General features: G+C 47.2%; 2 protein-coding genes across 4 annotated transcripts in view; one reads left to right on the top strand and one right to left on the bottom strand.

Moving 5' to 3' along the window:
* Golm1 (golgi membrane protein 1) overlaps nucleotides 1-17537 on the top strand; it is a 42686-nt gene extending 25149 nt beyond the window's left edge. Inside the window, exons 4-10 of the mRNA XM_021179883.2 lie at nucleotides 2405-2459; nucleotides 2822-2924; nucleotides 7300-7429; nucleotides 10124-10268; nucleotides 12176-12415; nucleotides 14068-14175; nucleotides 15064-17537. Of these exons, the coding sequence (XP_021035542.1) occupies nucleotides 2405-2459; nucleotides 2822-2924; nucleotides 7300-7429; nucleotides 10124-10268; nucleotides 12176-12415; nucleotides 14068-14175; nucleotides 15064-15173 (891 nt within the window). The 3' untranslated portion in view covers nucleotides 15174-17537. The remainder of the gene's footprint in view (nucleotides 1-2404; nucleotides 2460-2821; nucleotides 2925-7299; nucleotides 7430-10123; nucleotides 10269-12175; nucleotides 12416-14067; nucleotides 14176-15063) is intronic.
* A 207-nt stretch (nucleotides 17538-17744) lies between these two features.
* Nucleotides 17745-22277, bottom strand: part of Naa35 (N(alpha)-acetyltransferase 35, NatC auxiliary subunit) — a 51700-nt gene continuing 47167 nt past the window's right edge. For 2 of the 3 annotated variants that reach the window (XM_029468254.1, XM_029468253.1), the window contains exons 21-23: nucleotides 21946-22068; nucleotides 19556-19636; nucleotides 17803-18114 (exon numbers count right to left, since the gene is read on the bottom strand). In XM_029468254.1, the coding sequence (XP_029324114.1) occupies nucleotides 18055-18114; nucleotides 19556-19636; nucleotides 21946-22068 (264 nt within the window). In that variant the 3' untranslated portion in view covers nucleotides 17803-18054. Of the gene's footprint in view, nucleotides 18115-19555; nucleotides 19637-21945; nucleotides 22069-22277 lie in introns of all 3 variants that reach the window. The other variant, XM_021179882.1, reaches the window with a different exon arrangement.

The following is a 22277-nucleotide window of genomic DNA, read 5'->3' as shown; positions in this document are numbered from 1 at the left end:
GAGAAACCCTGTCTCAAAAAAAAAAAAAAGTCACAATGAAGCTGACTGACCTACATGTCCTACATACTAGTATGATAATATAAAGAATGAATTTAAAAAATTGTTGGATGCAGTTTCTTCCCTTCCTTATAAATACACTGCCCCCTCCTCCAACAAACCAACAAAGCTAGGAAGCGTTTTCAGTCCTGACCACAATTCAACATTTTCTATAAGTTCGAAATTATATGCAGAAACCTCCGTGGCATTTTCTGGCTCCCTCTTCGTGTTCTTAGGGAAGGTGAGAAGACATGTTTGGCAGAATAAAAGTCGTGTGAAAGCAGAATTGCCTTCGAAGTCCTCAGGCTGCTGCGGTTCCCGGGCCATCAGAGGGCTCGTGGCAGCTGAGGGTGAGCTCAGCGCTCAGCGAGGGACATCAGTTCCCCTTGCTTGTAGTGGGCCTCTTTGTCATGGACACTTGACACTTACCCTGTGCCTATCCCCTTTCCCCAGCCCTCCCCGGACTCTTGAGGTTTCTCTTGTGAGTGGAGTCCAGTCAACATTTTCCCTTTGTGACTAGCCTGCCATTTTACTGTCCCCGCTCGCCTCCCACTGCCCCCAGGTCTTTGAGGTTCATCTGTGTCATAAATTCATGGGTTGGGACTTTTTTAAAGGCTATGTAATGCGCCATATGTCTGTACTGATGGGCTCTGAGGTCAGCTCTTGGCTGAGGGACTCACCACAGTGAACATGGATGGGCAGATAAAGCCTGAGGAGTCTTTCTTTTGCATGTATATTCAGAGAGAGAGATTGTAGGATTCTGAGACAGATTCATCTGTGCAGTCTAGGGAATGCTTGCCCTTTTTTTTTTTTGGGTCTCCTTTTGCCCAGGGTAGCAGGAATTTTGAGCTGGGCAAATCCTATTATTAAAGGGGGGCTTCTTACCCCTCATTCTCCTCCCTTTCCACATCCATGTAAAAGAAACACTTCTCTAAAAAAGCCTCTTCCTGCTAGAGGACTTTTACCATTTTGGGGGCTTCCGCCATTGTCCAAATTACTCCTACAGCAAGCACTGAGCTCTGTCGCATTTCATCTCTCAGCACAGGTTCCTGCGTTGCTCAGGAGGCTGTAGGTCTTGTGACCTTTCCTTTGCTCAGGCCTCAGGGACTGTAGAAGCTGTGTCAGAGGGGGTTCCAGAGGAAGGGGACAGAGGGAGGCGCTGGCAGTTTTGCCAATGGAGAATGGATGAGAATGTCTATTTTGAGCAGTGTGTTGGTTAGTAGAATATTCCTCCATTGGAGATGAGGCAGTAAGAAACCTCCATGCTGCCACCAAGAATATTCATCTCTGTGTGTTAGTAAGTAGCCCCTGCCAGTGTTGCTCTGAGGTTTAGTGTTTGTCTTCTTTCTCTCATGTGTTTGCCCGTCAAGCACCGGGCCCTCCGTGAAGGCAGAACCATTAAATGTGAGAGACGGCTGGTCAGGGACTTTGCCTCATGGGGCTATGGAAGCTGGGGTGGGTGCAGATTTCCTGTGAACTGGAGATCCTAGGATCCAGGGGTTTTAGTTCACTTCCATATGGCAGGCAGCTCCAGCACCAGGGAAGACAGGATTAAATTCTGAACTGTTCACGAAGCTCTAGACTGAGCTGTGACTCAGGAGCATGGCCCATGTCCCCTATGGTTTCCACAGCATCAAACTCCCTGGATGATACCCTCAAAGTGGGTGGGTCTTACTCTCAGGATACAGATCCTGCCAGGATGCAGGATAAATATTCAGAAGCACGTTAGCGTGTCTCTCGGGACTCCTTAATCCTGTCACACCAATGCCTAATGTTAAGAATCTCAGGTGACGCTCATAAAACGTGGCTTGTTCAGGTTCCTAGCCACTTGCAGGGCAGCCGCTGAGTGCCTGCTCTCTGGAGTGTGTCTGGTATGGTAGGTAGCACTTGTCGGTTTCTTCTTCTTTAGCCTTTTGCTATTGAACCACTGGAACAAGCTGCCCCTTAGGCCCAGGTGCCTGTCTCTTGCCAAGGGATGAAGGCTTGTCCAGCTCCTAATGCTATTACAAAGGGCAAGTGATTCGCTGCAGGCACAAAGTAGCCGTGATTGTCAGACCTAGAGTCCTCATTGTGTGCTAGCTACCTCTTCCCTACTTCATGTCGGACGGGCACAGGGACCGTGGCAGGAGCTTGCTGCTGAGTGAGTCTGTGGCTTAGAAGAGGAAGAAGCTACATCTGGCAGGGAAGGGTGTCTGGGAACTGGGATTGTCCTTCCAGGATACGGATGGAGAGTACAGGGGATCGGAGCGTGGCTCCCATACCTGGCAGCCCTGCTGCTGCCTAGGTGCCCATCCCCTCCGCTGACACGCGTCCTGAAGGCTGAGTTGCCCAGCTGAGATGTCTGATTCCAAGTTTGTCTTCCTTGCAGGCGGTTTTAGTGAATAACATCACCACAGGCGAGAAGCTCATTCGAGACCTGCAAGGTAAGCGACCCCCCACCCCCCCTCCTCTCCAGCCCAACAGCTGCCTCAAGGGAGAGCCAGCCTGGCCGGACTCCCACAAGGGCCTCAGGTGGCTCTGTCATGGTCATCTTGTGTTAGAAGTTATTGAGCCATCGTTAATGTATTCTTTACCCACCTGTAATATAAAATATTACTGTGTACACTGCGAGTTATGATGGACATAGTTTATGGATCTTTAAGAATTGCTGGGATGGGCCGGGCATGGTGGCACATGCCTTTAATCCCAGCACTTGAGAGGCAGAGGCAGGCGGATTTCTGAGTTCAAGGCCAGTGACATGATCGTCACACAGAGACCAGTGAGGTGACTTGTCCTTTTGGCTTAGACCAGTTGAAGGCACTGCAGAGGAGTTACAGCAGCCTGCAGCAGGATATCTTCCAATTCCAGAAGAACCAGTCCAGCCTGGAGAAGAAGTTCTCCTATGACCTGTGAGTGGGGCCCGCGGGGAGGTGGCTGACACCTTGTCACGTGGAGCATGTGAGGAGGGACTCCGGTCCTTTAGAAACCAGTGTCCTATTTGATTGCACCTTATATAAGTATAAGCCAGCAGGGCTCATTATACAGAGTAAGTAGTAAAGGTACATTTGTGTACATGCATGCATATGTTCACATGGAAACACAAGCGTGCGTGTGTGCGCGCACACACACACACACACACACACACACACAAGCAGGCCTCAGCAGGGCCTGGATTGTCACTATACCATAACATTTATGTATCATAAACTAAAGCACAGTTGTACCGCTTTGGCAATCTGAACACTTTAAAAATGTCAGGTGTGAACTGGAGGCGTGGCTCAGTGGTTGAGAGCACTGGCTGCTCTAGCAGAGTACCCGGGTTCAGTTCTCAGCACCCACGTGGTAGCTAACGAACGTTGGTAACTCCATTTCCAAGTGACCTGATACCCTCTTCAGACCTCTGTGGGCTCCCGCACACACATGGTGCGAGTGCGTACACTCAGGTGTATATACACACACACACACACACACACACACGTAAAAATAAGTATTTTTCTCAATGTCAAGCATGAGCCAAATAAATGCCTAGAACACTGTGGCGAGATATTGATAGACTCTTGCTGGGTGGTGGTGTGGTGGCCTTGAGAATTTTCCACATTTTACAGTGAGAGTGGAGGAGTTTGTTCGGACACTGAAGCTTTAAAGGGTAGGCCATGCCCAGCGGGAAGACAGCAGAGGACAGATAGCAGGGAGGAGTCTGTTTAGTTTTCCACCAGTTTAGAGGACAGTGATCCAGGGAAGCTTATGGAAGGAATCACAGCCCAGCCCTGGAGCCACTGCCCTTTCCCACATTGACTTCTAGTCCATGCTTGTCTGCAGGACTGCCGTCACTTGCTTGTTTGTATTTTCTCACGTATTTACCTCATACATACCCAGTTCGTATAGCCACGAGGTGTTTCATCATTTAAAAGGTACTTGGGCTTTTATCCTTCTACAAGACAGCATGGGTTTAGCTTGTCACTAGATGTACATTGCTAAATTCCTTGATTTCTTCAGTTTGATTTTGCAATGGGTCTCCCTGGGTAGCTCAGCCTGGCTGGAACTCATCATCTTTCCCCTACCCAAGTGCTGGGATCACTATACAGTACTTTCTAACGGCTTCCTAAAAGTTAAGCTGGCTGTGCAGTCCCCATCGCCTGGGAATAGTTGCCTCATGCATACCAGCCTCACAGCATCCCCATGATCTTCTGAAATACCAGCGACTTGCCTTATTTCTTCCTGGCTACTTCAAACCCCAACACTACAGAAAGCGTGACTTCTGGAGTGCATTCATGTGTTGCGCAGTAGCTGGGTGTCGCTGAGCACTGCACCAGTGGGCAGGGGCTCTGTATGAACACTGGGGTGGCTGCAGTCTCACTTGTCCTGGCTTTTCTCTGGGCCAAGACGTAGTCGTGTATTGCATGCATGACCATTGCTTTTGTGACTATAACTGCAGATGGCATGAGCAGACATTCAGCATCAGGAGACATGATTGATTGGACTATGAAACTGTGCTCACCTCGTGCCTGTCCCTTCAGAGACTGGGCAGTATCTAGAGATGGTTTACTCAGACTTGAGGGAGAGTGCTACTGGAATCCGGTGAATAGAGACTAAGGCACTGTCAAATATTCACACTGCCAAGGCAGCTTCCCACAACCAATTTGTGTCTAGCCCCAAACATTTACAGTGAGCCTCGGAAACTGAGCTAGTGAGGTCGAAATATTACATACAGATCGGTGTCAAATGCCGTAGTCTTACAGCCTCCAAAAGCCCCTTGCAGCCGCACTTCCCCCAGTTCAGTAGCCTCACTTGGTGTTGACAAATCGGAAGTCTGCCATGGGCCAAGGGAGATGCCTGTGTTTGAGCACAGGCAGTGGCTGTGGTGCTGCCCTGGGTTGTGTTGCATTTTGAAATCGGTCTTCCTGTGTAGCCCAAACTAGCCTCAAGTTTGTATAGCTCAGACTAGCTGGAAACTTGTGATCTTTCTCCCACCCAAGTGCTCAGATCACTTACCGTACTTCCTAATGGCTTCCTTGGAGACACTTGTTTCTAAGACATGAGCAGCTTCGGTAGTAGGTCTTTCTGGCTAACAGTGTCTGCCTCACAGGTTGTGCTTAAGGTCCCTTCTGCAGATGCAGGAAGCTCTCAGAGGTAATGGCCAGAGACTCATGGAAGCTAGGGATAGCTGTCCTTAAATGTCTGTGATCTAGAGACAAGATGTAAGCATGTTGTTAGCAAATTTGTAACGTGCATAAAACGTTGCTCCCCTCCAGGCATGCATGCCTGCACAGACCTCTGTCAGTCTCCAGGAATGCTGAGGTAGCCACAAGTGGAGGCAAAGGCTTTCTCCCTTCCACTCGCACAAGTTAGTGTCTTTCTGGGAATCAGCAGGCATCCCACGTGGCTATTCTTCCTGGCACACACAACTGAGTGATTACTGCACTCATCAACGCAGCCTTCCTTGCTTTTTTGATCTCTGAGCACTCTGGCTCATCTTCACACTATGAGGGAGCAGCTGGCAAATGCCGGGGTAGGAATGTTGCAGTGATAGCCCTGGTCCTGTGTGACACCGTCACTGTGGCCAAAATCTGCACTATCCTGAGTGCCATTCATGGCCTAGGGTTGTGCATCACTAGAGTTTAGCCAGTTAATCTCTGAGGACCTGCTTTGGGCACAGACATGAAAGAGCCAGCCCGGGATCTCCCAGGAGTTAGCGCTGACCTAGTGTACATTGTCTCAGGATCTAGGCCTTCCTTACGCTGAGCAGTCTGTTCATTTCCCCTGCTGCTTTTGAGATGGAATGTGGGGGTGCGGGCAGCTACTGCTGCATTCCTGAGAGGTGCAGTGAGGTCCTCCCTGCTTACTTCTGCAGAATCAAAAGCAAGTGAAGGTGGAAATTCCTCTTCCTGGGCATAAAGGTTCAGGAGTAGAGCATGGCCTGCGGTTAGTTCCTCAGATAGCTAAGTTTCTTCACTCGCCGAGTCCTAGCCCCTTTATGTTCGTCTACCACCTGTGGCTTTGACTGACCCTGGCAAGTTTTGCAGTGACTTTTTTTTTGCTTATTCCTTATCTGTCCAAGTTTCCCGCTATCACACGATTGCCTTCTGTGTGTGGGATGTCATGATCCAATGATGCTTTGCACTGCCAGAGGAGATGCTCCAAGTTATGGACTGAGGCTCCCGAGTGCTTCTAACTCAGGCAGGCTTCCCAGTGTGGCCCCTGCAGTCTTCTGGAAACTTGAGTCTGTCAGCTCTAGCTACAGCAGGCAACAGAGCACCTCTTAGAGGTCCCATTTTCTAAGCAAGTGGTTCCAGCTCTGCCTCTGCCCTTTGATGGAATGTTCTCACATTCCAGGTGGAAGGCAGTGCAAGCCTGCAGTACACACCTCAGTTGAAAGTCTTTGACAGCTAGCTGTCCTCTAGTCAGGCTTGATGCTGTCCAGAGTTCATTCTCATGCCACAGGTTGAAGGACTAAGAGTTCCTAGGACTGTTCCACAAGCCACTCACAAGTCCTGAGTGTCCCCCAGCCAGCCACACACTAGAGAGTTTACAAATTCAAGGCTACCCAATGTACGCCTTGGTAATTCACCACAGCCACTCACAGAGCAGAGGACAGCTCTCTTTACTATCAGAGTTTCATTACAAAGGGTGTCATGGGAGAACAGCCACCAGTAGTTACAAGGCAAGGTCTGAGGAGGCAGAACTTATATTTCTCATGGAATCAAGGAATCCGCGATTCTGTATTTTTACCAGCCAAGAAGCTGTCAAAACTTAAGGTCCCAAGGTGGTAGCTGAGGTTGGTATGCAGGCGATGATTGATGACATCATTGGCCATATGCTCAAGCCCCATCTCCTGGCCCCTTCACCTCCTCTAGGAGGTGGAGCTGAGTATTTCAATCCCTATCCTGAAAGGTTCAGCACCCCAGCACCCCACCCCATGAGCCATCTTATCAACATCACTACACGTCTGGTCCAAGGAGCCCATGGATGAAGATGCTCTGAACACCAGGAAATCACAAGGGTTTTAGGAACTGGTATCGGTAGCCAGCGGTTTTTGATATAGAGAGAAGGGGGAAGGGGTTGTTTAACGGAACATTAACGAGTCTAAAGTATGGTTACCAGCAGGTTTCTTCTGTCATTGAATGGTTGCAGATGGACACTTGCCCTGGTAGTTCTCTTTCAGACCTCATCCTGGGTGGGAAAGGGCTGTTCTGTCTCCTGCTGCAGGGGACGGACAGTGGGCATGGGATCAGGAAGTGCGTGCTTGGAGCATCCACCACACAGCCTTCCATTCGCCTTCACCAGGAACCAATGTATCAGCCAGATGACCGAGGTGAAGGAACAGTGTGACGAGCGGATAGAGGAGGCCATCAGAAAGCGAAACGAAGCACCGGTTTCCAGAGATCTGGCTGAAACGAACAACCAACGTCAGCAGGTAATTTGGGTCTGCTCTGGCCTGGGCATCCAGGAGGTGCTCTCGGCTCTCCTTACCATTTTGTCCTGTTTGTTTGGTTCTCTGTGGTACAACAGAGCAAAGCGTGGTGCCAGGATGCCCACACCCACTCTTGTATGCTGGCCCCCAAGCTCAGAGTGTTGTCCTTTAAAGTCTCAGCCCCTGTGGAAGAAGTTTAATACTGTCTGGCTTGAGCACACTAATGATCACACTAGGTCACAATATTAAATTCTGTGGCCAAGGTCAGCCTGGTCAATATTGCATGTAAGAATATTCCCACTTTCTTCTGATAATTAGAACATTATCTTTTCTTTTTCTTTCTTTTCTTTTTTTTTACAAGATTTATTTATTTATTATATGTGAGTACACTGTAGCTGCCTTCAGACACACCAGAAGAGGACATCAGATCCCATTACAGATGGTTGTGAGCCACCCTGTGGTTGCTGGGATTTGAACTCAGGACCTCCAGAAGAGCAGTTAGTGCTCTTGACCGCTGAGCCATCTCTCCAGTCCAGAGCATTATCTTTTCAAAGAATGAGTTTTTGCTTTCACTGATTTTTCTGTTGATTTTTTTTCATTTTATTTAGTTAAGTTATAAGCTAATTTATATATGTATATATCTTTTCTTCTACTTACTTTGACTTTGGCTTTAATTGGCTAATTTGTTCCATAGCTTTTGAAGGTATAGTCTTGATTCTTGGATACAGATCTTCCTTTCTCAGGCATGCATTTAGTGCTACAAATATCATTTTAAAAAGCATTGCTTTTACTGCAGCCTATACATGCCAGCAAATTGTCATTTATATTTACCAAGACATTTTTATTTATTTATATTTTATTTTAACTTTTTGAGGCAGAGTCTCATATAGATCTGTCTGTATGATCAGACAGTCTATGTAGATCTGTCTGTCCTGGAACTCACTATGTAGACCAGGCTGGCCTCAAACTCATAGAGATCCATCTGCCTCTGCCTCCCAACGGCTGGGGTTAAAGGCATGATCACATTATTTTTAAAATAAGACTTTTACTTTAAAAGCCATGTGCTATTTAAAAGTATGGATCTTGCGCTCCACTCATTTATAGATTTCCCAGTTATCTTTCTGCTTCCAATTCCTTGTTTAATTTTACTGTAGTAGAAGAGCAGACACAACATGGTTCCTAGTGTAAATTTGCTAAGATACAGTTTTAGCCTAGAATGTGGTCTGTGTTGGTGAACATTCCTTGTGAGGCAGATATTTTCCTTTTGGCTTTCTCAGAAATTTTAATTTTCCTATAGTTTGAAATGATAGTTTTATCCTGCTTGATGTTATCTGAACTCCCACAATCTATAGTTTGCTGTTTGACATTAATTTAGAGGATTTTTTTCTTTAAAACAATTATTTTATGTATATATGAATACACTGTAGCTGTCTTCAGACACACCAGAAGAGGGCATCAGATCCCATTACAGATGGTTATGAGCCACCATGTGGTTGCTGGGAATTGAACTCATGACCTCTAGAAGAAGAGTCAGTGCTCTTACCAGCTGAGCCATCTCTCAACCCACGCCATTCCCCCACCCCCCCACCCCCAAGAGATTCTTAAATCTTCATTAGCTAGACATCTCTTGACTTTTATCTTATCCAGGTCTGATCTTACATATGTGTGACACTCTTAGGTTATCTCAAGATGAGGGCTGCCATATATGGCCACCCTCCTACTGTGAACATGAGGGATCCAGGGAGGCCACATGGGGTCTTCTCTGTGGTTGTCCCATGTCCTTGGGATTTTGTCCCATTGTTTGCAGACTTTGTGCTTGTTTTTCACTCTCGTAGGTTTCAATTTTATCTCTAAACTTGGGAAACTGTCCCTCCTCCATAGCTAGTCTGCGCACAAGCATACCAAAAGCTTTATGTGTGTACAGAATCTTTTTCTCGTTAGTTCTCTGTCTCGTTTTCTGTTTTTCATATCTACTTCACACACTGGGGCTTCCTGTTGTACGTCCATGGCCTGGTGAGTTTGCTGTCACTGTGTGGCTGGTCCTGATGTTGCCTTTCTGTCTCCCGATTGGTTTCTGCCTCACAGGATGCTCTTTTCTTGGCCATGAGATAGGACATGGAGGGTAAAGGAAACTGCTGTAAGCAGACTATCTATCATTGGTTGGTAAGGTGTGACAGATGGGAGACCTAATTCTTTAGAGCTACAAGTAGATCTTAGCCTGTGTTTTGGATTAAGTTCCCTGCTTCTAAAACCCAAATGGCAGAAATGGACTGAAGTTGGACAGTCCCCGTCCTTCACCTCAGTTAGCTTTTGAGAGTAACCCAAGGAGAATGGACACCACTATTTGGACATGTTGGAGTGTGTTAATTTCTATACATTTTATAACTTTTCCCAAGTTCCATTCAACGTAACAGGAGAATGTATTCTGTGTGGTACAGAATACATGTAAGGTGCGGTGGACAGGGTGGGCATGTGGAGTGCCAGGCTGAATGCAGTAGATACCTAGCTAGGTTTGTTGGATGGTTACATTTTCCTCTGCCTTACTTTCTGTAGGACCTGGACTTACCCACAATTCTCCTGATCTATGCCACATGACAGGGCATGACCGGGAAGATGATGGTTTGAGTTCAGGGTTCTGACTTATTAATGAGGGTCCCAGGAGCTACTCTTTTAGTCCTGTGCTTGTTTCAACTACAGGCCCTCAAGCCTCAGCCCAAGCTTCAGGAAGAAGTCCCATCAGAGGAACAGATGCCACAAGAGAAAGGGGATGTGCCCAGAAACAAGTCCCAGATACCAGCCCCCAATTCAGAGAGGTGGGGCTTGAAGCCACACGTGCAGAATGGTAAGTGGAAACAGTGTATAGTCTTGGGCAGTACAGACACTGAGGATTGAGTGTGGCTGGATGCAGCAGAGAAGATCTAAACTTTAAAAGTCCCACAATCTTTACATATTAAAAGTTCAATCCTTTTAAAATATCCAATATCTTTTTAAAATCCAAAGTCTTTTTACAATTAAAAGTATCTTAACTGTGGGATCCCCTAAAATATTTTCTTCCTTCAAGAGGGAAAAATATCAGGGCACATCACATCGAAAGCAAAAATTAAACTCCAACTGTCCAATGTCTGGGATCCAACTCACGATCTTCTGGGCTCCTCCAAGGGCTTGGGTCACTTCTCCAGCCCTGTCCTTTGTAGCATATACCTTGTCTTCTAGGCTCCAGCTGCCTGTACTCCACTGCTGCTGCTGTTCTTGGTGGTCATCTCATGATACTGGCATCTCCAAAACGCTGCTGTGTGCCACTGTAACTTGGCTTTAACAATAGCCTCTCATAGGTTCTCTTCATGGTGCTAAGCCTCAAATCCTTTGTATGACCCCTTCAGTCCTGGGCCTTCAATTACAACTGAGGCTGCACCTTCACCAATGGCCTTCCATGGCCTCTCACAGTGCTGAGCCTCACCTGCTCTGCATGACCCCCTTCATGCCTTCAAAACCAGTACCACCTGGGTGACTCTTACATTACCAAGTCCCACTGTAGTATGAGGTACAACCTTGGTTATCTCTGGAACACAGCCTCTGTGCTCTCAAAAAAAAGGTGGGCTGGTGTACTTTCTCTTAGGGCTCTGGAATAGGGGCTACAGGCTTCTACTCTAACTAACAGCTTGTTTTTGTCAGCTATGTAAGCACAGGTAGAGAAGTTGCCTTAATCTAGAGTAGCAGGGGCATCGTGGGACTGAAGGGCAGGGACGGAGTCCTTGGTGGCTGGAGTGCCTTGGGCTCCCATGGCTTGAAATGACTTAGAGCCTAGCACTGCCCTTGGGGGTGTGGAGATATACAAATCCATGTTATGTTCTGATTTGTTTGTTTGTTGGGTTTTGTTTAGTCTTGAGACAAGGATCTCTCTATAATGGAGCTCTAGCTATCCTGAAACTCTGTATGTAGACCAAGCTGGCTTCGAACTCACTGAAATCTACCTGTCTCTGCTGAGTGCTAGGATTAAAGGCATTCACTACCACACCGGGCACTTCCCTGTTGTTTAATCTGAAGATGGTCTGCAGCCCCAAAGCCTCTGGTCCGTAGTGGAGCTCAAAACACAAGTTCCCAGCTGTTCTGAAGCCACTCTTTCTGGCGATGTTAGGAATCCAGGGCTGACACTTTTTTGTTTTGCTTTTTGAGATAAGCTCTTGTGTAGCCCTGGTTGACCTCAAACTCGCTGTGCAGTTAAGGCCTTGAATTGACTTTGCTGCCTTCATCCCCTAAATCCTGGGATCCCAGGTATCCTGCAGGCATTTCTTGCAGTTAATGTTACCATTTTTTTTCTTCTGTTTTACCTAAGGCAGTCTCCCAGGCTGGCCTCAAACTGACCATGTAGCCAAAGTTGGCCTTTGAACTGATCTTCCTGCCTCGTGAACTGATCTCCCTAAGTGACAGGATGATAGGTGTGTATTCCACGCTCAGTCATTTTATTTTTGTTTTAGTTAAAATGGTCCTGCAGCCAGGCATGGTGGTGCACACTTTTAATCCCAGCACTCACTGTGGAGGCAGAAGCAGGAGGATCTTTGAGTTCAAGGCCGGTCTGGTGTACAAAGCAAGTTCCTGGACAGCCACCAGAGGGATACACAGAGAAACCCCATCATTGAAAAAAAAATTATAAAAATGAAACAAAACAATAACACAGACACACACACAGACACACCCAAGACCCCCCAAACAAAGAATGCTCTTGCAATCACACCTATGTTCTGTGTGCAGAGGAAACCAATGAGATTCAGGCTGTCGGTGAGGAGCACGGACTTCGACTGACGATGGCATCGGCATCCATCCAAGGGCAGGCGGTGGCGGATGGCACTCGGGTAGGAGGCGAGAAACTCGATCAGCCCACACAGGTACCAGCTGGCCTGTTGGCCAGGCCTGCGGAGGATTCTCAGTACCCTGAGCGGGAGCAGCTTGTCATCCGGGATAGTCAGGAGCAGCAGCATGCGGCAGAGGAAGGTGGGTGGCTCTGGGTCCCTAAACTCCTGCTCGTCAGCAGGTCTTCAATTTTACCAAGTGGCCTGGTTCACTCCTTTGTATGTTTATTTGTTCATTATCAAGAGAACAATGTGAATGGGACTTCCAGGGTGTGTGGCATGCTAAGATGGGAGCTTGGCTGGTTAAATGTTGCTTCCTGGCAGGCAGGTGGGCAGGTGGGCAGGTGGCCGGGCGGGCAGTCACCTGTTTCCACCTGCTTCTGTGCTTATGTCTTGGAAGTACTGAAGGAAGACATGACGAAGGATGTTATTGCTTCTGAGGAACAGTGACTGGCTGAATTCCGCCTTCCTTTCCCTCTTCTTTAGAAAGAGGAGGATCTTGGTTCAGCTAAGTATCTTGAGTGTATTCTGCTGCCTTAAGGACATAGGGACTTTCCAAGCCTTGGAGCCAGGAGCACCAGTGGCCCCCGTGTTCCCCGCTGGATCCAATAACAGAGTTGAGGAAATGTGTCTAATTCCTTCAGTCTTTCTTGGAACAGTGTCGTCTGTTGTTTTAGATAAGGGTGCATTTTATCAGCCTCCCACTGAGTGTCCCTGCTCAGAACCCTGCTCCACACCTACAGCAAAAAGATGCTTCTGAGGGGGGGAGGGAGGGACCCCACTCTGGTGGCACTCAAGTGTCTGACTACTGGACATGAAGTGTCACGGCTGAATGCAGACAGGAGCTACGAGGCCTATGTGGTGTACCTGCTTCCACATGCACTAGTAATCTCATCTAGATTATAAACAGACACCGCTGCTCTGTGCTGCCTCCACATCACAGCTGAAGCAGGGCAGATTTTCCAGGCCGCCTCATACACACACACTTTAGATGTTTGGGAGAAACCTGTGGTCTCGTCCTCATTGTGATCTTTCCTGGTTGCTCTTTCTGCAGAGCAGAATATGGTTGTGACCAGTCTAATTCTGTACATGACATGGAGGCGCCGTAGTCACCCCTTCCCTCTCCTGGAGTCATTGAGAAGCCACTGCTTGCCATCCCCACCACTAGCCTAGTTCCTCAAACAGTGGAGCTTTTCCTTAATTTTGTTGATTTCCCTTCTCAAAAAGGCATTTAGTTTCTTCATTTTCAGACTGAATCATGGCTTATTTTGGAGTGTGTGTGTGTGTGTGTGTTTTAGGAATAAAGCCTGCAGCTTTTTTTTTTTTTCCTTTTTCCAATTCATTATTAGGTATTTTCTTCATTTACATTTCAAATGCTATCCCGAAAGTCCCCCATACCCTCCCCCACCCTGCTCCCCTACCCACCCACTCAGACCTCTTTGTCCTGGTGTTCCCCTGGACTGGGGCATATAAAATTTGCAAGACCAAGGGGCCTCTCTTCCCAATGCTGGCCGACTAGGCCATCTTCTGGTACATATGCAGCTAGAGACATGAGCTCTGGGGGGTACTGGTTAGTTCATATTGTTATTCCACCTATAGGGTTGCACAGAGCTGACTTTTATAGCCTCAGTGGGCGCGTTTCTGAGTATTCGCCATGGCATTTGTATTGGGTGTGAGCACCATCAAGTCAGGCTACTTTCTGAGGTACAGGTTGGGTGACAGTGCGTATTGGTGCTGGCGTTCCAGTGACATCAGGAATAAAATGAAGCTCTGTCTGTCTGGTATGTTTCATAGGGGGAGGCCAGAAGAACCTAGGAGATGAATACGACATGGATGAAAACGAAGCAGAATCTGAGAGGGAGAAGCAGGCAGCCCTTGCGGGGAATGACAGAAATATAAATGGTAAGAACAGGGGGGTGTGTGGGAGTGGTCACCTTCCTGCACCACTGTAAGTAGCTGTCTGTTCAGGGAAACTGTGTTCTTTAGAAGACCTGCAAAGTGGGGTAGTGGTGAGCAGGGTTAGAAAAGGTGCCCCAGAAATCACAGGGCTTGCTTTTTGTGATTCAGGGCTTTCCCAACAAGATGCCCAGGGCACTCTAGAGTCGTTCCACACTAGGTGTTGGTGCAGTCATTAGATGCCTCTGAACTAGTTGTCTGCTGTGAGCCTTCTAGAGACACTCACACAGGATCTTTGACGCGGCTCCTCTCTGTTCTGACTCCCTGAGCACACGTCAGCAGCACCGCGCTACTGACCTAGAAGGTGCTTCACTCTGCCTTTCTGGGCTGCATACAGCATAGTCAGTGTCAGTGTGGATTTGATGCATCTGCTCCTTACTCCATGACCTGTGGAAGGTTAGCTTCTTGCTTTCCATGGCGCTGTAGCTCTGAGCACTAGTTTTCTTCGGTGTTTTCCAGGTTGAGATCTGCGTGCCCCAGAGCCTCACTTCTGGACATGTTCCCCAGTTCTCTTGTAAAGCACTATGAATTGTAAGCATGCAGCTGCCCATGGCTAGACGAGTTGTGTCCTGTCTTCTGACCTACTTGTTCAGGATTAGTGCTGCCCCTTTAAGGAGGCCACACAGCCCAGTAGGCTGTGCTGTCATACCACTCAGCTCTGTCCTGTGATTTCTTTTGTTCTCTAGATGGGAACGAAATTCTAAGTGGCAGTGATGCTGTGGAAGGCGAAGTTCTCTTTATGATAACTGTAGAACCTGCCAGGAAGTGAGACCTGCCTGCCCACACTATTTCTCCAACATGCTTAATACTGAAATAATTGTTTTTGCATTTTAGTTCTTAATGCTGACGCCCAGAAGAGAGGCATAATAAATGTGCCCGACGGGAGTGAAAGGCAGAACCACATTCTAAATCAAGTAGGCATTCATATTCCTCAACAAGCCTGAAGAGAGATCCTACGGAGATTCACTGTGACTCAACTGTGAAATGGACCAAGCAAAACGAACATTGGTCAATTACTATGGGGCTTAATCAGTACATTTTGCAAAGAAAAAAAAAATGGGACCATCTCAGACAGTTTGGGGGTACTTTTAAAGTGTCTACAAGAGATGTCAAAATTGATCAAGCTTTGATTAACAGGTATTTCTTAAGCAGGTCAACACCAAAAAGAGAAATGAGGCTGTCCTGTCTAGGCAGCAGCACCTCCTCACCCTGCAGTGTAAGACAGAGTAGACTGAGGGCAGTTGCTGGCCACAGCGGCTCCCTCCTCCTCGTGCTGCCGCTTGCCAGTTTCTGTCCCCAGATATTAAGCAGCTCATCACTCCTGCAAACACTTGATTCCACCATCAATGGCCTAGAGCTCTTACCGTCAGCATAAACACCACTAGTCAGTTCTATACAAGCCTCAACACAAAGATGTTCTGTGCAAAAACTGCATTAATTAAAAGACAGCCACTATACCTGGCTTACTTCAGGATTCAGAAGGCTGAGGCAGGAGACTGCTGCAAGTTCTGAGCCAGCTTAAAGTGACATAGTGAGTGCCAAGCTAGGATGAGCAAGAATGAAAGCCCCTGTCTCAAATATCAGTGAGAGTTGTTACTTTTAAAAGACTGGTTTAAATAACCTTCATTATTCTTCTGATGTACAGAACACTATGAAGTTACTCACAATGTAAGCACCTATGATCTGTGTGTGTTTGACTGGGCAAAGAGTTTCTAGTAAGTCACTCATCTCACTAAGAAAGGCAGTGCCTGCACTGCGCTCTGGACAAAGGCTGCATGGGCAGAGGTGTCCAAGAGGAAGAGTTGGCTGCTGGAGGATACTCAGGGTACAAGCTGGATTCCTACAAAGGCAAGAGCAACACCAGCTGGTTTTCCCCCGAGTTTATATACTGTTTGAAAAACACACAAGGTGAATGTTAGCTTTGAAAGACTTGTAGTTGATTGATGGTAATGCATCGTTAAGTCTTGGTTCTCATCAGCAGCTTCTGATTGCAGACTGACTGCAGTCACACTGACGACTCCTTCCAGAAACGATCTCTCTGAAGAGTGGGACGATTCACAGGGCTGATCTGACTCTGAAGTGCTGGTTAAATAGGAAGCAGCAGCACTAGAGGCACAGGGCAGCGCCTAGTGCCTCCTGGGCTGGGCTGAAGATCCCTGCAGTCAAGGGATGCCGGGTGGTCCAGCTGTCCGTGCCTCTTTAAAGCACACATTTAAACCCCTATGGCAGACGCGGGTTGTCTCTCACTGCAGAACCACCCAGTTTCTATGTACAACCCCATGTTTAGATGGGTACTGTTTAATGTCGCAAGCCATTTTCCTTTACACTTTAACTTGCCAGAGCCTCAGTTGGACTGTTCTTACCATACACCTTTTCTGCTCCTAGGTCCCAAGCTCAAGGGGACTTTGTATTTCTAGTACTTGTTTTCTATCTTAATCTGGTTTGGGTTTAAAGTGTAGATATTGGTGACAGGCTGTGCTGATTTCCTTTTTAACAAGTACAATAAGTAAGGGCCACATTCTACCCTCTGGGTTCTAAGATTCCAGGGTACCAATAGCCACGCATGACAGCTGAGCCATACCACCTCTGTACTGAACAGGAAGTAACCAACATCCTGTCTTCGCTAGCATCTTGATCAAGTCCGGTCAGGCATGCTTCAGTGTTTCTAGGAAATGGAAGGTGCCACAGGGTTGGGCTGGCATAGCTCCGTGAGAGCTTCTACCCAGCCAGTATGTGTGAGTCCCCGGGTCACATCCTCAGCACCACCGAACACTGTCACATTAGAGTTAGGCCACTGGAATCTTAGAGTCATTTCTGCTGTAAGCCAAATGAACTAGCAATAGTCAGGCCAAACCACAAAGCCAGATTCAATTTCAGGGTGGCTCCCTCTGCTAAAAGCACTGCCCCTTCAGAGTACAAAAGGGAAACCCCACGGGCTTAGACAGTTGTCACAGCACACCAGTGATGAGACCAGCAGAGGAATGAGCAGCAAATCAAGGATGGGGTCTCTTGCTGGTGGCCAAGAACAAAACCTGCACCTCAGGGCACTTGGGACTTCAGCTGGAACAAAAGGATGCACCCCCTTCCAACAAGACCGGAAGCTCAGTGGCCTACACACTCCTACCTGATACCAGCAACAGACACTGCAGTGTGATGTGGTTTTCCTTCAACTGCATCACTAAAGACCCTTAGAAATCTGTCACAACACAGTCACAATCCTCATGTACTTTAGTGATCCTCTTACCTCAAAATTTGTAATTTGACCAGAATCTTAAATCCTTAATAAATCTTGTGTTTTGAAACTTCAATTTTTAGGGTTGTTTGGTGTTTAAGACAAAATCTCATGTAGCCAAGGTGGGCCTCAAACATAGTACATAGCTGAGGGTAACTGAAGCCTGACCCTGCAGCCTCAGAGCTGGGAGTAGAGTCTTACAGCTGCAGACTCTGGGTAATGCTGGCACTGCCTGTTTGGAAGGCGGCACTCTGGTTCTCCACAGGGCAGCTTTTTTTTTTCCTTTTTTTTTTTTTGTCAAGAAATTTATTAACCTTTACAAACACTATTTCACTCAATCATTCATTAAAAAAATGTTTACAATTAAGTCTGTAATCAAACCATGTAACGTTCACCAATGCATTCCAGCCCAGTTACACCATGGAGTAAAATAAACCACTTTAAAACAGCAGTTCTCATCCCCGCCAGGTAAGGGTGTTAAACTGAAAGTCTTCCTTGCAAGAAGCTGTCTTTCAAGAAATCCACTTTCTGTCACCATATGTGGCAGACTGATATCTTCCCTAGAGTGGACACGGTCATCTTTGCAGTCTCTTTCAAACCAGTTTCACAACAGGAAAATATTTGTGAACAGAAAAGTCGAATTCAGGAGGAACCTAAAAAGAAAGCCAGAAAGTCAATGGCTCCACCTGCATGGTTAGATTTCCTGTGTTTCAGAAATAGGGCAGTACAACAGAAACTGGTATAATAGCAGCAGTCAGAGGAAAGAAACGAGGAAGGAGGCTCTCCTGCCAGAGATCATCAGAAAATACCTAGCCAGCTGTTTGTTCAGAGAACATTCAAGGAAAATGGACTTCAGACAAAGTGTTAAACCAGATCAGGACAGCAACACAGTTCAGCTTTAGGGTAACAAGTGAAGAGGCAAAGCCACACAACAGGCAAAGGCCACAAAGTTGCATCAGAGCTGGCCTGTGACAAGTCAGATCTTCCACATCTTATCAGCGTCTTGGGGCTGGGGAAATGGCTGAGCTGGTACAGGGTTTGCAGTGCAAGCGGCACAAGCATGCGAGCCCGAGGCCTGATTCCTAGCACCCATGTTAAAAGCTGAGCACCACAGCACATGCCCAGAACTCTGGTGCTGGGAAGGTGGAGACAGGCAGGTCTTCGGGGCTTGCTGGGCAACCAGTTTAACTGAACTGGGGAGCTCTAGGTCCAGGGAGCCCTGTTTTATACACTAGTCAAGACTGAGTGAAAAGTACCCATCCTGAGGACACGCCCAATACCCTGAGCGAAATGGCCCTGCTTCTATGCATGCACATGTGGACACATGGCTCTACCACATGTGACTACCTGTGCTGGTCTGACTAGGACTGGTCCCATAGTTTCATGTGTGTGAATGCTTGGCCATAAGAAGCGGCACTAAATGTTAGGGGGGGTGGCCTTCTTGGAGGAAGTGTGTCAGTGTGGAGGTGGGCTCAAGTCTGGCCAGTGTGATAGTGTCTCCTTGCTGCCTCAAATCCAAATGTAGAACGCTCAGCTCCATCACCATCTCTGCCTACACACTGCCATGTTTCCTGGCACAACAGCAACTGTAAGCTACCCCCAAACTTGTCCTTTATAAGAGTTGCTGTGGTCATGGTGTCTCTTTACAGCAGTAAACCCTAACTAAGTACTAAAGCCACTACCTCCCTAAAGCAGGTGACATTTAAGTACCTTCTCCCTCCAAATCTGCTTTACACTTCTTTTAAAATTCTTTATTCCGTTTAATTTGTATGTGGGTGTAGGGTCTGTCCTGCTGGGCAGGCTCCAGTTCTCACGCCTGATCAGGTCAGCCTGGGAGGCAGTCACCCTGACCACCGACTTTCTTCCCAGCCCCCATTTCTGAGCTCTTGACTCTGCTCCATGCTTCCTTAACTGTCCTAAGGCAGTCAGTGATTATATGGGGTGGGAAAAAAGAAAGTTGAGATTTTAAGTCTCTAACCGTCTGGAGGAAAAGTGGTGGCTGAGCCTCTTCTAGGATGAACAGAGAGAGGGTAGGTATCCTTTGTTGTTACAGTACACAGGAGCTCTGCACTCCCTTCCCTACAACACACTCACCTTTGACTCTTTTTTGTGTCCTCCTGCTAAGAGCTTCATAACCACAAAGTTGGGCTTGGCAACCTTTAGGATTCTACTGACCTGAAACAAGAAGAGCACTAGCATCACAGCAGGAAGCTAAGTCTGCACAGAGGAGTGCTGCCGCCGCCGCTGCTGCTGCTGTACTGCAGCCAAGCACAGGGGTGTTCAGGGAGCCGTGTAGTGGCTTCACCCGAGAGCAAAGTTCTCTTCGGAGAGCTGCTCATACCAGTCCTTAGACAACTTCGCTCACCCCATAAAAACTGCTTTGAGGACTGAGTCAGTGTACACAGCCTTGTGCTGCACATACAGCCGTGGGTCCACAGACAAGAAACAGCCCAGCTCTACACTTCTTGACACACACCTCTTAGGAGAGCATGGCTGTGTGTGAAGCTTAGAAACACTCCTGACAGATGGGCAGTGAGTTCGTGGAGTATTAACTGTTCTCTCTGACAATTACTAGTCTAAACACTGAACACAGGATCGATCATAGGGAAGCCAAGGTTTCCCTTAGGTAACCCTGAAGCTCCCACTGCTGCATTTCTGACCACTGTGGAGATACACAAGGGCAGGATGGAATGGGGGATGGATAGCCACCTGAACATCTAACAGGAAAGGGAGACAGAAGTTCAGACCTGGGACGCTGAGCAAGGGGCCTGCCTGCCATGGGTGAGGGCAGCCTGGCAGTAGTTCCAGGCCAGTCTAAGCTACAGGATGAGACCTTATCTCAAAATACAAAAATAATAATGATGATAATTTGACACGTCAGAAGCCACACTGTGACCCATATAGATCAATTAATTCAGCTGCTCAGGCTAAAACCCTTCACATCATCCTATCTCCTCCCACATCCCACATTCCACATCAGGGCTGATTACTCACTGCACCGCTTACTGGACCACTGCTCCGGCTTCCTCCCACCTTTGCTGCACGGGTCAGTTTTAGCAGCACAGAATGGTCCTTTGTCACAAGTCAGAGCTGTCTGTCCACTGCTCACACTCCAACAGCTCCTCCCTCACTACCCACTCCAGCCACATGAGTCCCAAGTTCCTGGGGCTGTCCAAATACTCCAGGGACAGACAGGTCTGTTCTGCATGTGAGTCCTCCTCTGGAAGGGTTCATCCCTGAATGCCTATGTGACCTACTTCACCTTCTAGAATTTACTAAAATGGGTTATTTAAAATGGTTGGAGTTCTACACTTTGTACAATACATAATATGACTCCTACCAACCTGTCCCTGAGCCCATACCAGCTATTTCTGCTTGAAATAGGTGCTTGAAAAGACTTTGAATAAATGAAGGAAATGTCTTCTGTTATTGAACCTCCCTCAAATTTTTGTAACTACCATTTTTATTAGCCAGAAGATATATATTTTTTTTTTCTTTTTGAGACAGAGTCTTACTATGTAGCCCTGGTTGGCCGTGAACTCAGAGAGATCCTTCTGCCTCTGCGATCACGCCCCACTAGAATATGATTTTTTTTATCTCTTTCCTGCTCTCTTCTCCAAGGCATTCAACATCCCCTTAGAGCCTAAGGTACTATCATTAATTCTCTTTTAATGGAAATGACTTGTTCATACAATACCCAGTCTTTTCAGCTAACCTTCAATGAAATGGCAGCGTACCATTCAGTTTTAACCCTTGCTATCCGAATCTCCTTGACCTTGTCAGTGACCGAATTACAGTTGTGCTGTTTGCAACGAAGACCTGCTATGCTGAATACTCATCTTCGTTCATCTTCTACGTTGTGTGTGCACATGTGTTTATCTGCAGTGCTAAGACACCCCAGGCTGTGTATGACAGGCAAGCACACTCCATCTGAGCCCAGCACTGCTTGGTTCTGACAGATGATGCTAATCACGTGGCACTGAGAGTTGCATCAAGAGTCCCCTTCCCTCAGTGACTTAGACATGTCAAGAGTAGCTCCTCACTAACAGAGTAGATGTATCTCAGCTACACTGGGGATAATGCACATTATTAAACCATCAAATGCTTTAACCATGTTTGCTTTCAAAGTCTGTTCTTGTTGATCAGTCTTTTAATGCAATAGCCTTTTACTTCAAATGGCCAAGTATAAAATGTTCTACAGTAACTGGATACAGTTTTTCATATTTAAACTTTAGAATGCAAGTTGGGTATTATAGATTATGACCTAATCCTAACACTAGGGAGGCAGAGGGCAAGAGGATTACCAGGAGTTGGGAGGCCAGCCTGGACAAGAGAGTGAAGCCCTATGGTGGAGGGAGGAGACTTAAAATGGTTAACCTGGAATTCTTGCAATTTGACAGCCTGTCTGGTTGACTCACTATAGCTGACTCCCCCAGTGGCAGGATGCATGCTTTCCCCGAGGACGTGCAGTGAGCCTTACTTACCTCGCGGTCTGGATTGGGGATATTTTCAAGGATCATTTTTGCCTGCTGAAAGTGCTTACTAGCTGCCACATACAGCTCTGGAGACTGAGGTGGAGGGCTGTATTTATTGAGGTCAGACATTTCCTAAAAAGAAGGAACGATTTATCACAATATGTTTAATATAAACCTTCTGACTACCCATCCATACAGACTCTTAAGCAAATGCTGATAATATCTCAATCTGTGCCCACGTGACACAAAGTTCTTAACCTGCGTACCCCAAATCTCAATTATCCCCTTGTAATCATCTTTAGCATCTGTCCCACAGCCCGCAGGATGGGTGGCACCACCAT

This window comes from Mus caroli, chromosome 13, assembly GCF_900094665.2.
Source record: "Mus caroli chromosome 13, CAROLI_EIJ_v1.1, whole genome shotgun sequence".
NCBI lineage: Eukaryota > Metazoa > Chordata > Mammalia > Rodentia > Muridae > Mus > Mus caroli.
The sequence above is the reverse complement of the archived record's forward strand: the minus strand, read 5'-3'. Positions and strand labels throughout refer to the sequence as shown.